The 15,712-nt window shown below is 39.8% G+C and overlaps 1 protein-coding gene across 1 annotated transcript; it reads right to left on the minus strand.

Annotated features, from left to right (window-relative positions):
- Window positions 1–372: 372 nt before the first annotated feature.
- Window positions 373–2,483, minus strand: FIBIN (fin bud initiation factor homolog). Its single transcript, XM_010964751.3, has one exon. The coding sequence runs from the start codon at window positions 1,997–1,999 to the stop codon at window positions 1,364–1,366; it is 636 nt and encodes a 211-aa protein (XP_010963053.1). The 5' UTR covers window positions 2,000–2,483; the 3' UTR covers window positions 373–1,363.
- Between the last annotated feature and the right edge of the window lie 13,229 nt (window positions 2,484–15,712).

A 15,712-nucleotide genomic window follows, 5' to 3' on the forward strand; every position in this document is an offset into this window, starting at 1 on the left:
ACAAAGCACTCCCTCTGCATTCTGAGGGTGTATAAGCTCTGAGCCTTGCTGTAAACTTTTCCAGTTGATTCTATAGGAAAAACCAGAGAAAACTGGAGTTTTTAGGCAGACCAGCAGAGATCAAGTTCTAGCCCAGCCTAGACTTTTTTTTTTCTTTTAAAGATGGTGAGGGTGGCCACGGAAGGGAGAGTTGCCAAATATGTAGCTCTCCCTCTGCCTTCTTTATCATATACTCTAAGTAAACTGGCTTAAATCCCAGCCTTCTTTCTCTCTCTTTCTCTCTCTCTCTCTCTCTTTTTTTTTTTTTTTTTTGCATTGGCCCATCTTTGCAGTGTGAAAGTTAACAGATATAAATTAGAAAATAAGCCAGTATTGTACGAGAACGTATTTATTGGCTGAATAACAAAACTTAGTTAAGGAGTTAGGAGAATTAGAATTCCCCCTACTTAGAGTACAAGTTTCCAATAAGCAAAAAAGAAGCAAAGCCCCCAAATGAGAAAGAATACATTGGTAACCTAAGTCACAAGCATTTGGGGGTGTGTCCAGGCACCCTACCTACTTCTTTGTGATGGACTGCAGCACTGAGGACACAGACACACAATGAGAGAAACAGCAAATCAGCATATCAGCATGAGTGTGTAACCACAGAGCTCAGACTTCTTCACCGTGGCCCCTTTAATTTGCAACTCCCCACAGAGGCACTGCAGACATCTCCCTGCAAAAGACGATTTGCATATAGTTTCTAGCCCATACTCTCAAAAAAAAAAAAAATCCCCAAAACCAAAACCCAAAAGAAAACAACTACAAACAAAACCTTGGAGACCATGGTTAATAAATAAGAGGGAAAAGGAGAAGAAACAGGCAACTTCCATCCTCTGGCAGGCGTGCATAGCGGCACCTCTGACCTCATCTGAGAAACAGGCAACTTTGACAGCTTTCAGAGCCCAAGAGAGAAGGCTGAAGGCAGAAAGATGCTCTGCATATGCTCCCTGGGTTTTCTCACATCACCTCCAGGATGGAGCAGTTTAGTCAGCCCCTACTGCACGAACTGTGTCCGTTTAGATGTGGCTGAAACAGGTGTCTCTGCAGAGTTATAAAGCCCTCTAGGAAAGATGGGAGGCGTGGCTTTAAATTGTTCTTTCCAGGTGACAAATCAATGGCAAGCACATAAATAATGAACAGAACTAAAACCACTCAACTCTCACTCCTTTTTTTTTTTTCAAAGATCACTTCGGATCATTCTCCAAGTGCAAATCTGGTTATAAAAAATAACAAGCAGAAGGGAAAAGGTAGCCCCGTTCTGTCCCCCACCCTCTGCGATAGGGCTGCTTTGATGCCGGCTCCCAGCAATGTGCCCTTCCACCTACACTTTAAGGTAATCGTTTTTCAGCCGACCTAGCCGGGTCCCATGGCTCCTGATGGTGAGAGCCAGCAGCTCGTATTTGTCCCTGAGCCCCACAGAGATGTCGAGCGTTTCCTTCAGCAGGGACCTGGTGTGGACCAGCATCCCCAGGAAGTCCTCGTTGAGCCTGCTCTCTTGCCGGCTGTCCTGTTCCTGGCCCTGCTTGAACTTGCTTTCCAGCTCGGTGAGGGACTTGTCCGAGTTAGAGTAGGCATCCCCGATCTGGTGGGACTCCCGGCGCAGGTACTTGCCATAGCTCTCCTCCCCGTCCAGGTCGTAGGAGATGCTCTTACTGATGCCCTCCAGGACGCGCCCGGCGTCCTCCACCTGGCGACCCAGCACGGTGAATTCCTCCCTCAGGGTGAGGCTCAGCAGACTGCTGGCCTGGCTCCCCTCCCCCTGGGAGCAGCGCCGGTGGTCACTCACCCTGAAGAGCAGCTGGCACTTCTCAGGGTCATCGTTCTCCTCATAGTCCCCGTCGGGCACAAAGTAGTGATGCAGAGTCCCGTTGGACATCTCTGGGTAGAGAGGGCCATCGAAGTAGCCCTGACACAGGTGGCACAGAAAACCCATCCAGAGGAACTTCATGAACACCATCCTGGATATCCAGGAGGACCGGGGGCCCCTGGAGAAGACTTGTCGCCCAGGCACGAGGAAGGGGGGTCCCCTGGGGAGTCAGTGCCTCCCTGAGACGGCGTCAGCCTCAGTCCCGGCTGGCTTGCTGCACCCTGGCCCCCCCTCCCCAGCTGGCTTCATGTGGCTGCAGCCCCAGAGCCTGGGTAGCAGCCCCCGCAGCCAGCAGCACGGGATGCACCCTTGCTCTGAGCTCCTGCGCTCTGTGCTCCTGCGCTCCGATGGCTGGAACTCAGCCGGCTGTTTCCTGGTGGGATCCTGGCTGACAGGGAACCCCTCCTCCAGGGCTCTGGCTGGACGCAGTCTCGGTGGCCCCACTCTGGCTCTCGGAGTTCCACTCGCTCCTCGGAGATGGAGCCTGTAGCTGGAGAAAAAGGCTCTTGCCCTCTGATACTGTTTCAACTCCTGGACTGGGTGGGAACGCAGAGCTTTTCCTTTGGCTAATGATATCCTGAGGATCTCTCTGCTCTCAAATTACAGCTGGTTTCGTCACTTGGAAGCCAGGGAACAAGTTTGGAAAGAAACCTTTCACCAGGTCTCTGCTATTAAAGGTACAGGGTCTCTTTTTGAGGATTGGAAGGGAGATCCTGGAAAATAGAATTTAGCTTGCAGGAGAAAATGGGAAGAGGATAAATACAATTCCCACAACAGGAAGGCTGTTTTGCTATTAACGTGTTGAGAGGAAGGCTAATTACCCTGGAGAAATGCCATTTCACCGTTTAAAATAAGTATCAGTTAGATTGGATTCCCTGAGTATGTCTATTTTTATCATTAAAAAGTTTATGACTTTGAAGGCAAATTTGAAGTGAATGAAATGGTTAGTTAATTTCAATGTGAAATAACCATACTTTGGAAGAAACAGGAATGTAGAAAACTGATTAATGCGTGGTTGCTAGTGTGTATAAGAACAAAAGCTGATAAATGGAGTTTTGCCAGTTTAATAAGTCAATGGACAGCTGAGATAATTGTTGAATTTGATGAAAAAGTATCCTGGTAAGCCCCTCTAATTCGCCTTTAATCTAACGCATTTACAGCTGTTGCCTCTTTTGGGACACTTAAAAGTTTTGAAGAGTATAAGGCTGATACTGGTATCTCCATTTTTCCAGATGCAGAAACCAAGGAATAGAATGCTCGTTCAACAAATTGTTTATTGTCACCCAGTAAGATTGCAGTTGAGCCAGCCACTCACTAAGTCACCAGGTCTTTTAATTTAGTTTAGGAAAAAAAGTATTTGTTTTTTCATCAGGCCATTTTGGTTTCTGATTTATGAATTGCTTAGCAAATCACCATCATTCAGGGCATCTCCTTTGTTTATCAAATGTTTATTAAGCATTTACAATACATCAAAATCTATATTAGGTGCCACAAAAAGAGCAGCAGTGAACAAAAACAAAGTCTTGCCCTCCTGGAACTTACATTCTGGGACATGGAAAGAGAATTAATATAAATAAATAAGAGACATTTTTTGTTGCACAGCAATAGGGTTATAGAGAAAAAGGCAGGGAAGGAGTGGGAAAAACAAAGGCACTTTCCCTATTTCTATCATGAGTTCCTCTTTCTGCCTTGATATGTCACTGAAACACTCATGTGATTTGCCTGTGTTTATACTTAGCTCCCTCTCAGAGTCATAATGGACTGGTGTCATTCAGCACCGCAGTACCATCCTTCTTGCCATCACTTTTTATGACATAAACAATTCTGGGTAGACAATGAGAGGTCTGGTTAAGCAATCGGATAGTTTGTCAATGCAGCATCACTTGCGTAGATTTGGGGGAGCATGTTGGCCGCACATTTTCATTTTTATCCAGATACTTGGCATCGTGAAAACATAGACTAAAGGGATTTTCTTAGTGTTTATGCTAACTAAAACCTATGACATTTTCACTGTAGTTTCAGCAGAAAACTACAACCTTCTCCAGTTGAGAGGCTGGACTCTTGGACTTGAGAACCATCTTGCTTCATCCTTTCTCCCCTGGCATACTTACAAATGACAACACATGGATTCAAATTGGCCATTTGGCCAAAAAAAAGAAGAGGAATTTACTCTGATTCACTCCACTTGCACAGTCCCCTCCCTGACTCACTAACCAATGCAACTAAACAAGCCTATCTTAAGCACTTACTACTACTCGTCCCCTAGTACGTGCAGGGAACAGTGTTAAGTCAGCACAGATACAAAGGTGTGCAAAAACAAGTCTTTTTTGGTTGGAGAGTCAGGCATATATAAACACACAATATCCAGTTTTTCCTGCAGTTCCCGCATTTAAAGACACAAACCCCATGTCACCAATCAGGAAGGAATTATTTTGGTACAAGTAACTGAAAGTCCAAATTAATCAGACTAAAAGCAAAGGGAATTCCTTGACTTACAGAAAATATAAATTAGATTTTCAGCCTTGGCCTGGTCCAGAACCTAGTCTTTTCTCTCACCATTTTTTGTTTCTACTTCTTCAGCTTATATTCATTCTTGGCAGTCTCTTTTATTTTGTTCCAAGATGGCTACTTGTGTCTTTCAGGGCTACAAACTTTCTCGTTCACATGTAGCAAGAATGGCAGGTTAGATTTCCTGGTAGCTCAAATGCAGGTCCTTCAGGTCAACCTCAGTGGCCACAGTTGGCTGGATTTAGATCATTAATCTGTCCTAGAACCAGGCTGACTATAATCAGAGGTTTGGGATAAGCCACTGGGCTTAAGAAAATAATGACCCGGTTTTGCAGCTGAAGGCAAGGTACCATGCAAACTGTATGGCTGGGAAGCTTAGGGACATTTTTGGGAGGGGACAGCATGAGAATAGATTCTGGGGATGTAAATTGCAAATGTCCTCCCTCCCCCATGCTTTTGTCTTCAGTAACCACTTCTGAAAAGTACTGGCATCCTATTGTGTGATGTGCTGATAAGTGTTTAACAGATGACTAGAGGGGAGAAAAAGCCCCTTTTCTAGCATTTGCCGATTTCCATGGGGTAAATACTCTCTCCACGGCCGATGTCAGTGACTGCAGAGTTAGGAAGACGTGCAATGACACAGCATTGTATAGCATTCCCATCCTACAGATGCATCAGACACGGAGGACCACAAGAGCATAGAAAAGAGAAAAGAGTGAATTTTACTTATGCATTCACGTTATTTTAGCATAATTTATTTAATTGTAAGTTTAAATAACTTAATTTTTAATAATGACTCTATTTAACAACTGACTCGAAAAATTCCTGAAAACCTAGCAGCTGGCTCTCGTGAGCCAGTGCTAGCCAGCTCCAGGCAGCCTTCTGCATTAAACACTTTGTTTTGTTCACTTTAAAAAGGCATTTGTTTGTACATTCTTCACATGTGTCCAGCTCCATCTTGGGCTGATCTGCTAGGGTCAGAGCTAATGTGGGTTTCTGAGGATTGGTCTAAAGTAAATGGAGCCAGAAGAAATGTCTCAATTCAGGCATACCACTCAGAGGACTTTGAATAGTCAAATCAAGAAGCACTGTCTGCTGATAGGGACAGCAGTTGGTTTTAGGGTTGAAAATTAGAGGTCAAGTTCAAGGAGAGGAACTAGGGAAATTCAAGAATAAAGGAGAACCTCAGGGGCAGGGCCAGAGGCATGTAGATGTCATGTAGATGTCATGTAGATGAGCACCATTGCCCAATACCAGATGTTTTATGCAATCCTTACCATCAAGGTCTGCTAGCTTAAAACTTGCTTATCCTTTATCCTTTTCAGTGCACTTTAAAATCTTGTCCTTTTGGTCCAGTTACCACTTCAGAGAGGGAAGCAGGAATTCAGGCGGGCACCACAAGCCTAAAGACCTGTGAGATTTCTTAAGCTCTGTAGCTTCTCCTTGCTTAAGGTTTTTGTGACCCTTTGCCTGTTTTTTTCTCTCTCTCTCTCTTTTTTCCTGTTATTGAAGTATAGTCAGTTTACAGTGTGTCAATTTCTGGTGTACAGCATAATATTGACTTTTTCTGATTATGGTAATGGTAGAACTTCTATAGAAAAGAGGCTTGTGTGCATTAAGTATAAGAAAGGTTGGGGAGATTAAGTTCCACTTTATAGTCTACAAACCCAAAAGGAGCCTCTAGGAAGTAGAAGCTCACACTCCCAACATCTTCCCAAAACTGTCAGGTGGAATTCATCCCTGGACCATGTCAAAAAAGACAAATGAACAAAGGGAATTAGCCTAGACCAGAATAGGGGTCCTTAACAGAGGAAAGGAAGAAAAGGGGGACGATGAGCAGAAGGACACAGTATTTAGCACTTTGGGGATTATGTGATCAGTGAACATGTCAGTAGCATTTATAAGCAGCCATTGTTTACAGAGGGTGAGAAGGCAAGTGGAATAAAAATGGATGAGAGAGAAAGCAGAGAGAAGTAGGGAAGGAAGAATGTTAGCAAGGAAGAAAGGAAGAAAAGACAGAATGAAGAAAAGAAGGGAGGGAGTGGAATACATTTTGATTTTCTAGTCTATTTGTCACGTAACTCAGTGAAGTGGTTATTATTATTTACTATGAGAACATTAGTTAGGGGCAGAGGAGAGTTAATTAACAAAAATAATCACAAACTCACAAAGTTCCCATCAGAGATAGGCAATAAACACACCTGTGAAAACATAATTAGAAAGTTTACAAGGAGATAAATGTAATGTGTGAGGAGAGAGATCTGTTCTCCCAGTCTTTCTCTATTAGTCAGAATAGGCACGCTGTGCTATGGTAACAAGAACCCCTAAATGCTAACACCAAATTCAAGTCTACCACAAGTCAAGGTGACTGAGTAACTCTCCTCTGTGTGGCAACTCTGCCTCACCATTTACAACACAAAACCTCCTTGGTTAATGTGGCTGGGGAAGAGGGCTCCAGGGAGCCGCACGCCGCACTTAAACGCACTGGCTTAGAAGTGGCACATGCCACTTTGCACACTGCCCATTGGCCAACAAGACCCTGCCTCGGTACAAAGCGAGGGGGAGTCTAATCCTTTCATGTGCCCAGAAGAAGAGGAAAACGAGATGTGGACAAACACTAGATATCTCTACCACACTTTCCAGGAAAAAAAAAAAATAATAAAGGCTGTTAGAAATGTTCTAGAACTGCCAAACAGGAAATGAGTATGTAGGTTGTGAAATATATTCCACAATAATACAAATATTTATTTTCAGTTAGGATAGAAAGTGTACTTAAAGAGAAAGGCTATAAGCACTTACTTTATTGTCACTACCAGAGATTCAAGGAGTCTGTGATCCTTTCCACCCATTTCACCCATGAACACGGTCCTCACCCATCACAGAGGAAAGAGCTAAGGAGGGAAGTGGAGGTATGAGAGTCTGAAGGAAGGGAGGGCATGAGGAGGGTTTCCAGGAAGGTTCAGAGGGAAAGCATGCTATCAGGTAGAGGACGACAGATCAGCTTAACTCTGGGGGATTCTGAGGACACAGCTACTAGAAATCATGTCTGTGGGTGGGGGAGTAGGGAGGGGAGGGGACAGTTAAATCCTCAGTGAAAAGATGAATCATTGGAAAGGAGAGCTGGGAGGTCCAGAGGAGAGAAAAAGAGTGCCACGAAGAGGTTGGGTCTTAAACCAGAGGATCAAAAACCATCTGTCTATATGGTACCAGGTCATGTCAGTTAAGCACATTGTAAGGACCCAGAGTCATTTAGGAGGGATTTTAGCCTCCATTTTAGATGCCTCCATGGCTTCCCCCTGCGCTTTGACTAAATTCAGTTTCCTTAGTTAGCCTACCAGGTCTTGCATTGTCTGGTCCCAGACTCTCAATTTCCACCTCCTGAGACTCCTCACTTTGTTCATTATGCTCAAACCGCATGGGTTTCTCAGTAAAATTTGTTTTCATCTCTAGGTTTTCACTCATTCTGTTCTCCCTGCCTGGAATCCTCTTACCCAACTCCTTTCCTGCCTCGTGTCTGCTCACCTCTCATGTCTTAACTGCAATGTCATTTCCTCCAAAAGTCCCTCCTTGATTTCCAGATTTTAATTGGTTCTCCCTAGCATTCTTTTTTATACCATGCTGTTCTTTTTCTCATGGACTTGCCCCTATTTATAATTGTACTTTATGTATTTATTTGTTCTAGATTTGTCATTCCAGCTCAACTGACACCATGTGAAGATAGGAGCTATGTTCACATCTGTCTCCCCAGAGCCTGGCGTAGTGCCTGGATCATAGGACGTGCTTCATGAATATTTGTTGGCACCCTAGGTTAAGCCAATCACTTTCTATTTAGTGTTTGACAAAATCTTTTTGTAGTTAGTGTTTCAGTGGTGCTTTTTCTTTGTTCTTTTATAATGTGTATCACTTTGTATTGAGTTGTCTGTTAAACTGGTCTGTCTACCCCAAGGGTGAGGATGTGTTTTATGTGCTTTTATTTTCTCTGTGATTAGCACAGAGCCAAGAATATAGCAAAGGTCAAATATTTGTTAGTTGTTGTGATAGTTAAATTATAGAATTTAAGGAATTCTATTACTTAATGATAGTCAGATAATTTATTTTATTTGGGCACATTTTGTCCAGGCATCAGTCAGCCAGCATTGTCTCACACTTAATCTGGATGATCCTGGCAGGAGAGGAGGGGAGGAGCCCTGTGACTTGCAATAATCAGAACATTTGGAAGAGAGTGACTTTTTACCCATTCTAAGTAAACTATGCAGCAGTCTGTCCGTATGGTCCTAGATCACATGGTGTATTGCAAAAGGCTTTATTTAGACATGTGTGAAATTAATATATGTTTATTAATAAAATTGAATGATTTTTAAGTGTTAAAAAAAAAATAACCTACCCTGCAGGATAGTTTTCTATTTGCCTGGTAAAGATTTTCACTTTTCTGCTATTGAAAGCACATGCTTCGGTTTTGATCAAGCCAGGATGGAGAAGAATCTGGCCTCTCTTATCTCCCCTCTTTGAGCAGTGTTTTCATTTTTCCTTATCATTTTAATTGTCAGGTCCAAGAGAATCGGGGAAGATGAGAAAAATTAGAGAGTATGAGAGAGCCAATAGATTGGTGTAACTTCAGTTCCGCAAGCACTTTGTTCGGTAACCATGTGGAAGCAAGGAGGAGTAGATACAGTTATACAATCTGTTGAGGTTGTGGGGAACATTAGGCATGAAGAGGCTGCAGATTGAGGTGCCTGGTGAGGATCACAGGAGAGGGACTGCGCTGGAGTGGAAGCTCATGGCTCATGTCTGATTGGGAACAGGGCAAGTGTCATGAAATTTTTAGGCCAAGAGCCACTGATTGAAGTTACTGGGGAATAATGGGGCTGAGTCAGTCCCCTAATTTAAGACATTCTGCTGTTTCTGGTCTTAATAAAGCTTATAAAGGAGCCCATAAAATGGCCAACCAGATGCCCCTGAGAAACCAGCGAGGGTGGGAAATGGAGCGTTGAGGCAGGGTGTTAGTATTCACATTTGTCTTTCTTTTCTTTGTTAGTAAAGAGGAATATCTTCCACACTTGGGTTTTTTGGGGTTTTTTTGGTTTGTTTTTTTTGTTGTTGTTTTGTTTTGTTTTGTTTTTTGATTTTTGGCTGCTTTTGTTTTTTTTTTTTCCCCCACAGAACTTGGAAACTTTTAAATGGTCCTGTAATGAACAAGTCCTTGATTATGTTTTTAATCCAAATCCAATTTTTAATTCTAAAGAAATGCAGTTGGAAGAGGATGATAGAGGCTATTTGGAAGATGAGTCAAAAAGGGCTGGTCATGACTGCCTTTGGGAGGAGAAGTCTGAATAGACTTCCAAAAGCTTATTTCCAGACTCTAGTTCCAGGCTGGACCCAATTTACTACACTTCTTATTTTGCAGCTTTGTTTATGTAGCCTAATGAGTACCCACACTTTACTTCTCACTTTCTCCACCTACTCCTCATTGGCTTTTATTTCTGATGACCCCGAAGACCCCAAAAGTCAAGCAGATGGAGGTCAAAGAGTAAGCTCATCTAGACATTTGTCATATAACAATTCACTTAAATATGCTCTTTAGGTATTGAATCTTAAGTTAGGGCATGTTCTTGTGTAAAACTGGGGTGCTTTTCAATCTGATCAAGTTCAGAGTAAGTGCTCAGAAAATATTTGTCGACAGAAATATTCAAAAGTGACTATGACATAAGTGAGGTTACCAATTTAATACTGAGTGTATGCTTTGAACTTTGGATGTAAAAGGACTCAGTAGTATAGATTTGAGATACGATTCATTAGTGTGGTTGATTTTTTGACAGAGTTTACATGTTATGTAGCTGAAGATTATTTAGACTGGGCAAATATTCTCATTTACTGAGCTTTTTCTGCAAAATTTTTGTTTATGACAACCCTTGATTTGTTGGGAGTGAGTCTGAGTCACAGTCTATCTTATCTTTAGCAAGCTATTGCAGCTCTGTAATGAACAGCAAGCAAAACATCATAAGGAGCTATGAAAGAAAAGTATGATATATTTGGCTACATAAAAAAGTGTATGTAAAAATTATTATGTAGTTGATAAGAGGCTAATATCCAAAAATATGTAAAGAACTCATACAGCTCAAGAGCAAAAAAAAATTCTGTTTAAAAAATGGGCAGATTGTAATAGACATTTTTCTAAAGAAGACATACAAATGGTCAATAGGTACATGAAAAGATACTCTGTATCATTAATTATCAGAGAAATGCATATCAAAACCATAATGAGGTATCATCTCACACCTGTTAGAATGTCTATTATCAAAAAGACTGGAACTAACAAGTGTTGGCGAGAATGTGGTGAAAAGAGAAAACTTGTGCACTGCTGGAGGGAATGTAAATTGGTGTAGCCACTATGGAAGACAGTATAAAGATTCTTCAAAAAATTAAAAGTAGAACTCCTGTATAACCCAGCAATCCCACTACTGGGTATTTATCCAAAAAAAACAAAAACACTAACAAGATATATGCACCCACTTGTTCATTGCAGCATTATTTACAATAGCCAAGATGTAGAAACAAACTAAGAGTCCATCAGTGGATAAGTGGATAAATGGATATATAGATATACACACACACACACACACACATGCACACACTATATATATACATACACACACATACATGTGTAATATATAATATTCCTTTATATATAAAGAAATATTATTCAGACATTAAAAGTGAAACCTTGCCACTTGCAACAGTATGGACCTTGAGAGCATTATGCTAAGTGAAATAAGTCAGATGGGAAAGATAAATACCATATGATCTCTCTTATATAGGGAATGTAAAAATTTCTTTTCTTTAATTAAAAATAAACTAACCTCATAGACACAGAGAATAGATTGGTGGTTGCCAGAACAGAGGGGGTAGGTGGGAGAAATAAATGATCTTTTTTTTTAAGTTTAAATTGAATTAAAATTATTGTAGTCACAAATAGATTGGGACATTTGCAACATATTTTGATAAGAAATGCTTAATATTCTTAGTGTTAAATAGTGTTCATAAAACTCAGTAAGAAAAACTAGCACCCCAGAAATTAAATGAGCAAGTGACATGAATAGGCAATTTTCAACACAGCAAATTTGTTCATATTTAACATATAAAGCATATAACCAAATATTAAAATAACAATGAAATAATGTTTGTCTTAATATCTTAGTATAAAATAATTATATTTCTTAATGCTATAATGTCACAGAAAACAAGTATATTCATATATTGAAGGTGGGATATTAATGAAGTTGACCGTTCTGAAAGCAATATGATTATTTGTATTGGGAAATTAAAATTTTTTCATATCATTGGACCTAGTAATTTTGCTTTTAGAATACATACCAGAAGCATAAACAGAAATGCATAGGAAGATTTTGAACAAAGAAGTTCATTGTTTCATTGTGTCCAAGAATAGACACCTAGAAACAAGCAAGATGTCCCAAATAGAAAAAACCTAAATACATGGTACACCCATATGTTGGAAATATTTTGCATCTTTTGAAAACTAGATTTAATGATATTTTAATAATATAATATATAACATATAATAATATATACTGTTTTTATATATGGCATTGTACTATAATTGTTTCCCATTTTATTAAAATGATTGGTAAAGAAAACAACAACAAAAGCAGCAACATAAAGCCAAGATGGTGATATAACAAAAGGTAGTATATTTATTTCTATGGAGGGATTGTAGGCAATGCTGTGTTCTTCTTTAATTTGGTGTGCATTCTTCACATTTTCCTCAATAGGAGATAAGATGAATTTTAGGAAGAAAAAGAGAAACAAAGAAAGAAAATAGTATATATAAATAGAAAAACTTGGGCCACATTCTGAAAGCACTCGCCCCACGGAGCTCCTGACTTCACACTCCTTAGGCAGAATGCTTCCCTGGCATCCTGATCTTGAGTCTGGAAACAGCAGACTCTCATGTGCATTACTCTCTTAAAGCACTTGGCTCTGGAGCCTGATACCTGAGCCCTTCGGATTCAGGAGCCTCTGGTAGATTCATTCCACTGTCAAAATGAATATGTATGTCCATGTATGACTGAAGCATTATAATGTACACCAGAAATCAACACAACATTGTAAACTCACTATACTTCAATAAAAAATACACACACACACACACACACACAAACCACAGCATGTTCCATTATTATAGACTTTGAGGTTAAATTTATAGATTTTTTGTGGATTGGAATTTTCCTTGCCAGTATTAGGGGTTGGGCTGGAGGGCAAGGTGAGGGGAGATGCAGTTCCTGTAGGTTGTAGAGCTGGTTATTTTGGGATAAAACCTCTCTATACTAGTCTGGGTGAAAAGCTTCTAACCAGAAATCTTAAAATCCAGGAATTATAGTCAAGCTAAATAATCTGAGACAACTGGATTTTAATTTTTTTCCCTTTCTCCCTTCCGAGTCCCTTGTATATTTATTAAGACTACTGCTTTCCAGATTTTGCTTTAAACCATCACCTAAAGGGAATGGATTTGTCCTAGGTAGCTTCATAGCCTAATTTGTATTCTGTAATGTACACGAGAAAATTTAAAACTCCATAGCATTAGACACTATATATTTTTTCTCTTTCATTTACTTTAATATAAATAAAGATTTCCTTCAGGAATGTTTAAACCAAGTTTGAAGATACATAGTTGTCTAGAAAATGTGGTTCTTGTAAAGAAAATGGGGGAAATGTCATAATTTCCCATTTTTAAAGATGAAAAATAAAGAAAGCATGTTTTAATAAAACTTAACAACCAAATTTGTCTGGGTATTAACATTAATCATGGAAAGTGCCCTTAGGAGTATTTTTTTTTCAATGCTGTGAAATTAAAAAACAAAACAAAACACCAAAGCTTGGATTTTAAGAAAGTTTAAAAATAGAGCATGTGCTACCAGGGAGGTCTGTCAAGTAACCAAGTCACTGATGATGTTTAGAGAGACTCTTAATGGTATAAAAAGATAGAGAATCCTTTTTCTTTTTCTCAAAGTAGACTAGTGTCTGGTACAAACTGACAACAAATTATAATTTATGAATAGCGGAAAGACTTGTGACTTATAATAACCCTGTTGTGACAGCTCTGTAATATAATAGGGTTGACTATTAGGTTGATGTTTAATATGGAGAGAACACAAAATAAAAATGTTCTCAGACTATTTTCTTAGAGATTTTAGTTAGTATAAGGGATACTGAGCTACTTCCCTGTGGGATATGTCACTGGGGCCTGTGGATGTTTGGATAAGATGAGAAGGAGGCTTGCTGCCCGCTTAAGCCATCTTCCTTTTTTCTCCTCCCAAATGGTTTATTGATAATGGCTTTATCTCAGAAACAGGAGCCAAATGGAAAAGGACAAAGTGATCCCCAGAGAAGAAAAATATTCCAGTCAGGAATAACATAAACAACTGTAAAAATAACTAAAAGTGATTTGTCATGAAAAATGGGCTTTCCACTTGTAGATTGATTTTTACAATCTCCAGTTAAAGGAAAATATTTTGAATTTTTAACCTCTTGGGTCCTCCATGGCTCAGGTATGGCCGCATTCCAAGGTTGCTTGAAGAGAAGAAAGGATTAGCTTTGGAATGGTGACTTCACTGTGGTTTGTATTTGTGGACGTGGAGGTCCAACAGCTGACAGGAAGGAAAAAGTAAGCATTCAAATGTTAGGTCTATATGAACCCAAACGTCAGACTATTTGGATACATTAGATTTTGGATGCTAGGCAATGTGTAGGCAAAACGTATCTGTGTTTTGTTCTTACTCTAGATATTTTGCTCCATCAAGAACATAGACTTAGACTCCTAAACCTGAAGAGGTTAACAGGTATATTTTAATTTGAGGAAGAAAGATTGTTGATTGGAAAATGCTATCCCCAATAACCTCAGCCAGGATATTATCAGAGCATGGAAACTCAAATACTACAGGTAAACTTAAGACACTAAAAAGTAGCACATTCATTTGTGCTTCTGACCAAGATGGTGTAACAGAGTTTGAAAGTATCTTCCAACCTGAAAATGACTAACACCAAGCAGAGTATATTAAATGACAATTTTCAAGGCATCTGGCATTGGATAATGGAGGACAGTGACCCCTGAAGATGGGAAACCGGACATGGTCTAGGGAGGGAGACCTAAGTGGAACCCAGTGGCCTTCTTGAGTTGAAAAAAATGGGGCTCTAAGTACGGGAGGCTAGGTTGGCTAGAATTCACAGAGAAGAGTTATAAAGAGGCTAGAACTGTACAGAGTAGAAGCACTAGAAATGTGTAGAGGGTCTCCTTTGAGTCTTAAGCTGAGTGTTAGTAAGCACATGCATGTGAGGAAACTACCAGAAGAGGAGAAAGAACCACCCAGAGGAATTAGAGGGAACAATCTCTAGAGCTCACGCACGGCTGGAAAGAGGTCCAGTTCCATCCAGGTAGCATAGAAGACTTCATAATTCACTGACGGCTGGGTAGATTACTCAAGAGGATTTTGCCTCAGTAGTGGGGAAATGTTAGTCATGTTCTGAACACTGTTCTGCGGGCTAAAAAAGCTCATAAACAAAACCGCTAAAGATCAAACTGTTTCCAGGTAACACACCCAATCCCAGAAAAACACTCAAGAATATAAGAATAAAAAATATCCAACACCAAACAAGGTAAAATTACTAATGTCCAGCATTTAATTAAGAATGACCAGATATAGAATTTACTAGGCACTTTTCATTTAGGCAAACAGAACTCATAATGAGAAGGAAAATCAATCAACCACAACTGATCCAGAAATGACACAGATAATTGAGTCAGTAGACAAGGACATTAAAGCAGTTATATAACTTTTTTCCACTTATTCAAGAAGCTAGAGGAAAGACTGATGATGTTAAGTAGAGACATGGAAAATATAAAACAGAACCAGATCAACTATAGATATGAAAACTAAAACATCTGAGGTGGAAAGTAAACCAGAGTGGATTAAAGGTAGATAACTTATACAGAAAAAATGATTAGCAAGCTTGAAGACATAAAAGAATCTAAAATATGAATGCATTTATATATTTATAAAATATACAGATATAAAAGAGAAATATAAAAGATTGGAAAAGTATGAAGATAGCATCAGTGAGCTGTGGGACAACTTCAAGCAGATTTATGAATATGTAATTGTATTTTCTGAAGGAGAAGTGATGGGATAAATGAAAGAGTACTGTAAGATGTAGCTGCCAATATTTTTCCAAATTTGATTAGAACTATAAAGCCACAGATTTCAAAAGCTCAAGAAACCTAAT

Source organism: Camelus bactrianus, chromosome 10, assembly GCF_048773025.1.
Source record: "Camelus bactrianus isolate YW-2024 breed Bactrian camel chromosome 10, ASM4877302v1, whole genome shotgun sequence".
Taxonomy (NCBI): domain Eukaryota; kingdom Metazoa; phylum Chordata; class Mammalia; order Artiodactyla; family Camelidae; genus Camelus; species Camelus bactrianus.

What these genes read in the sequence shown, in the direction of transcription:
- FIBIN (XM_010964751.3), bottom strand. Translation starts at nt 1,999, where the DNA reads ATGGTGTTCATGAAGTTCCTCTGGATGGGTTTTCTGTGCCACCTGTGT.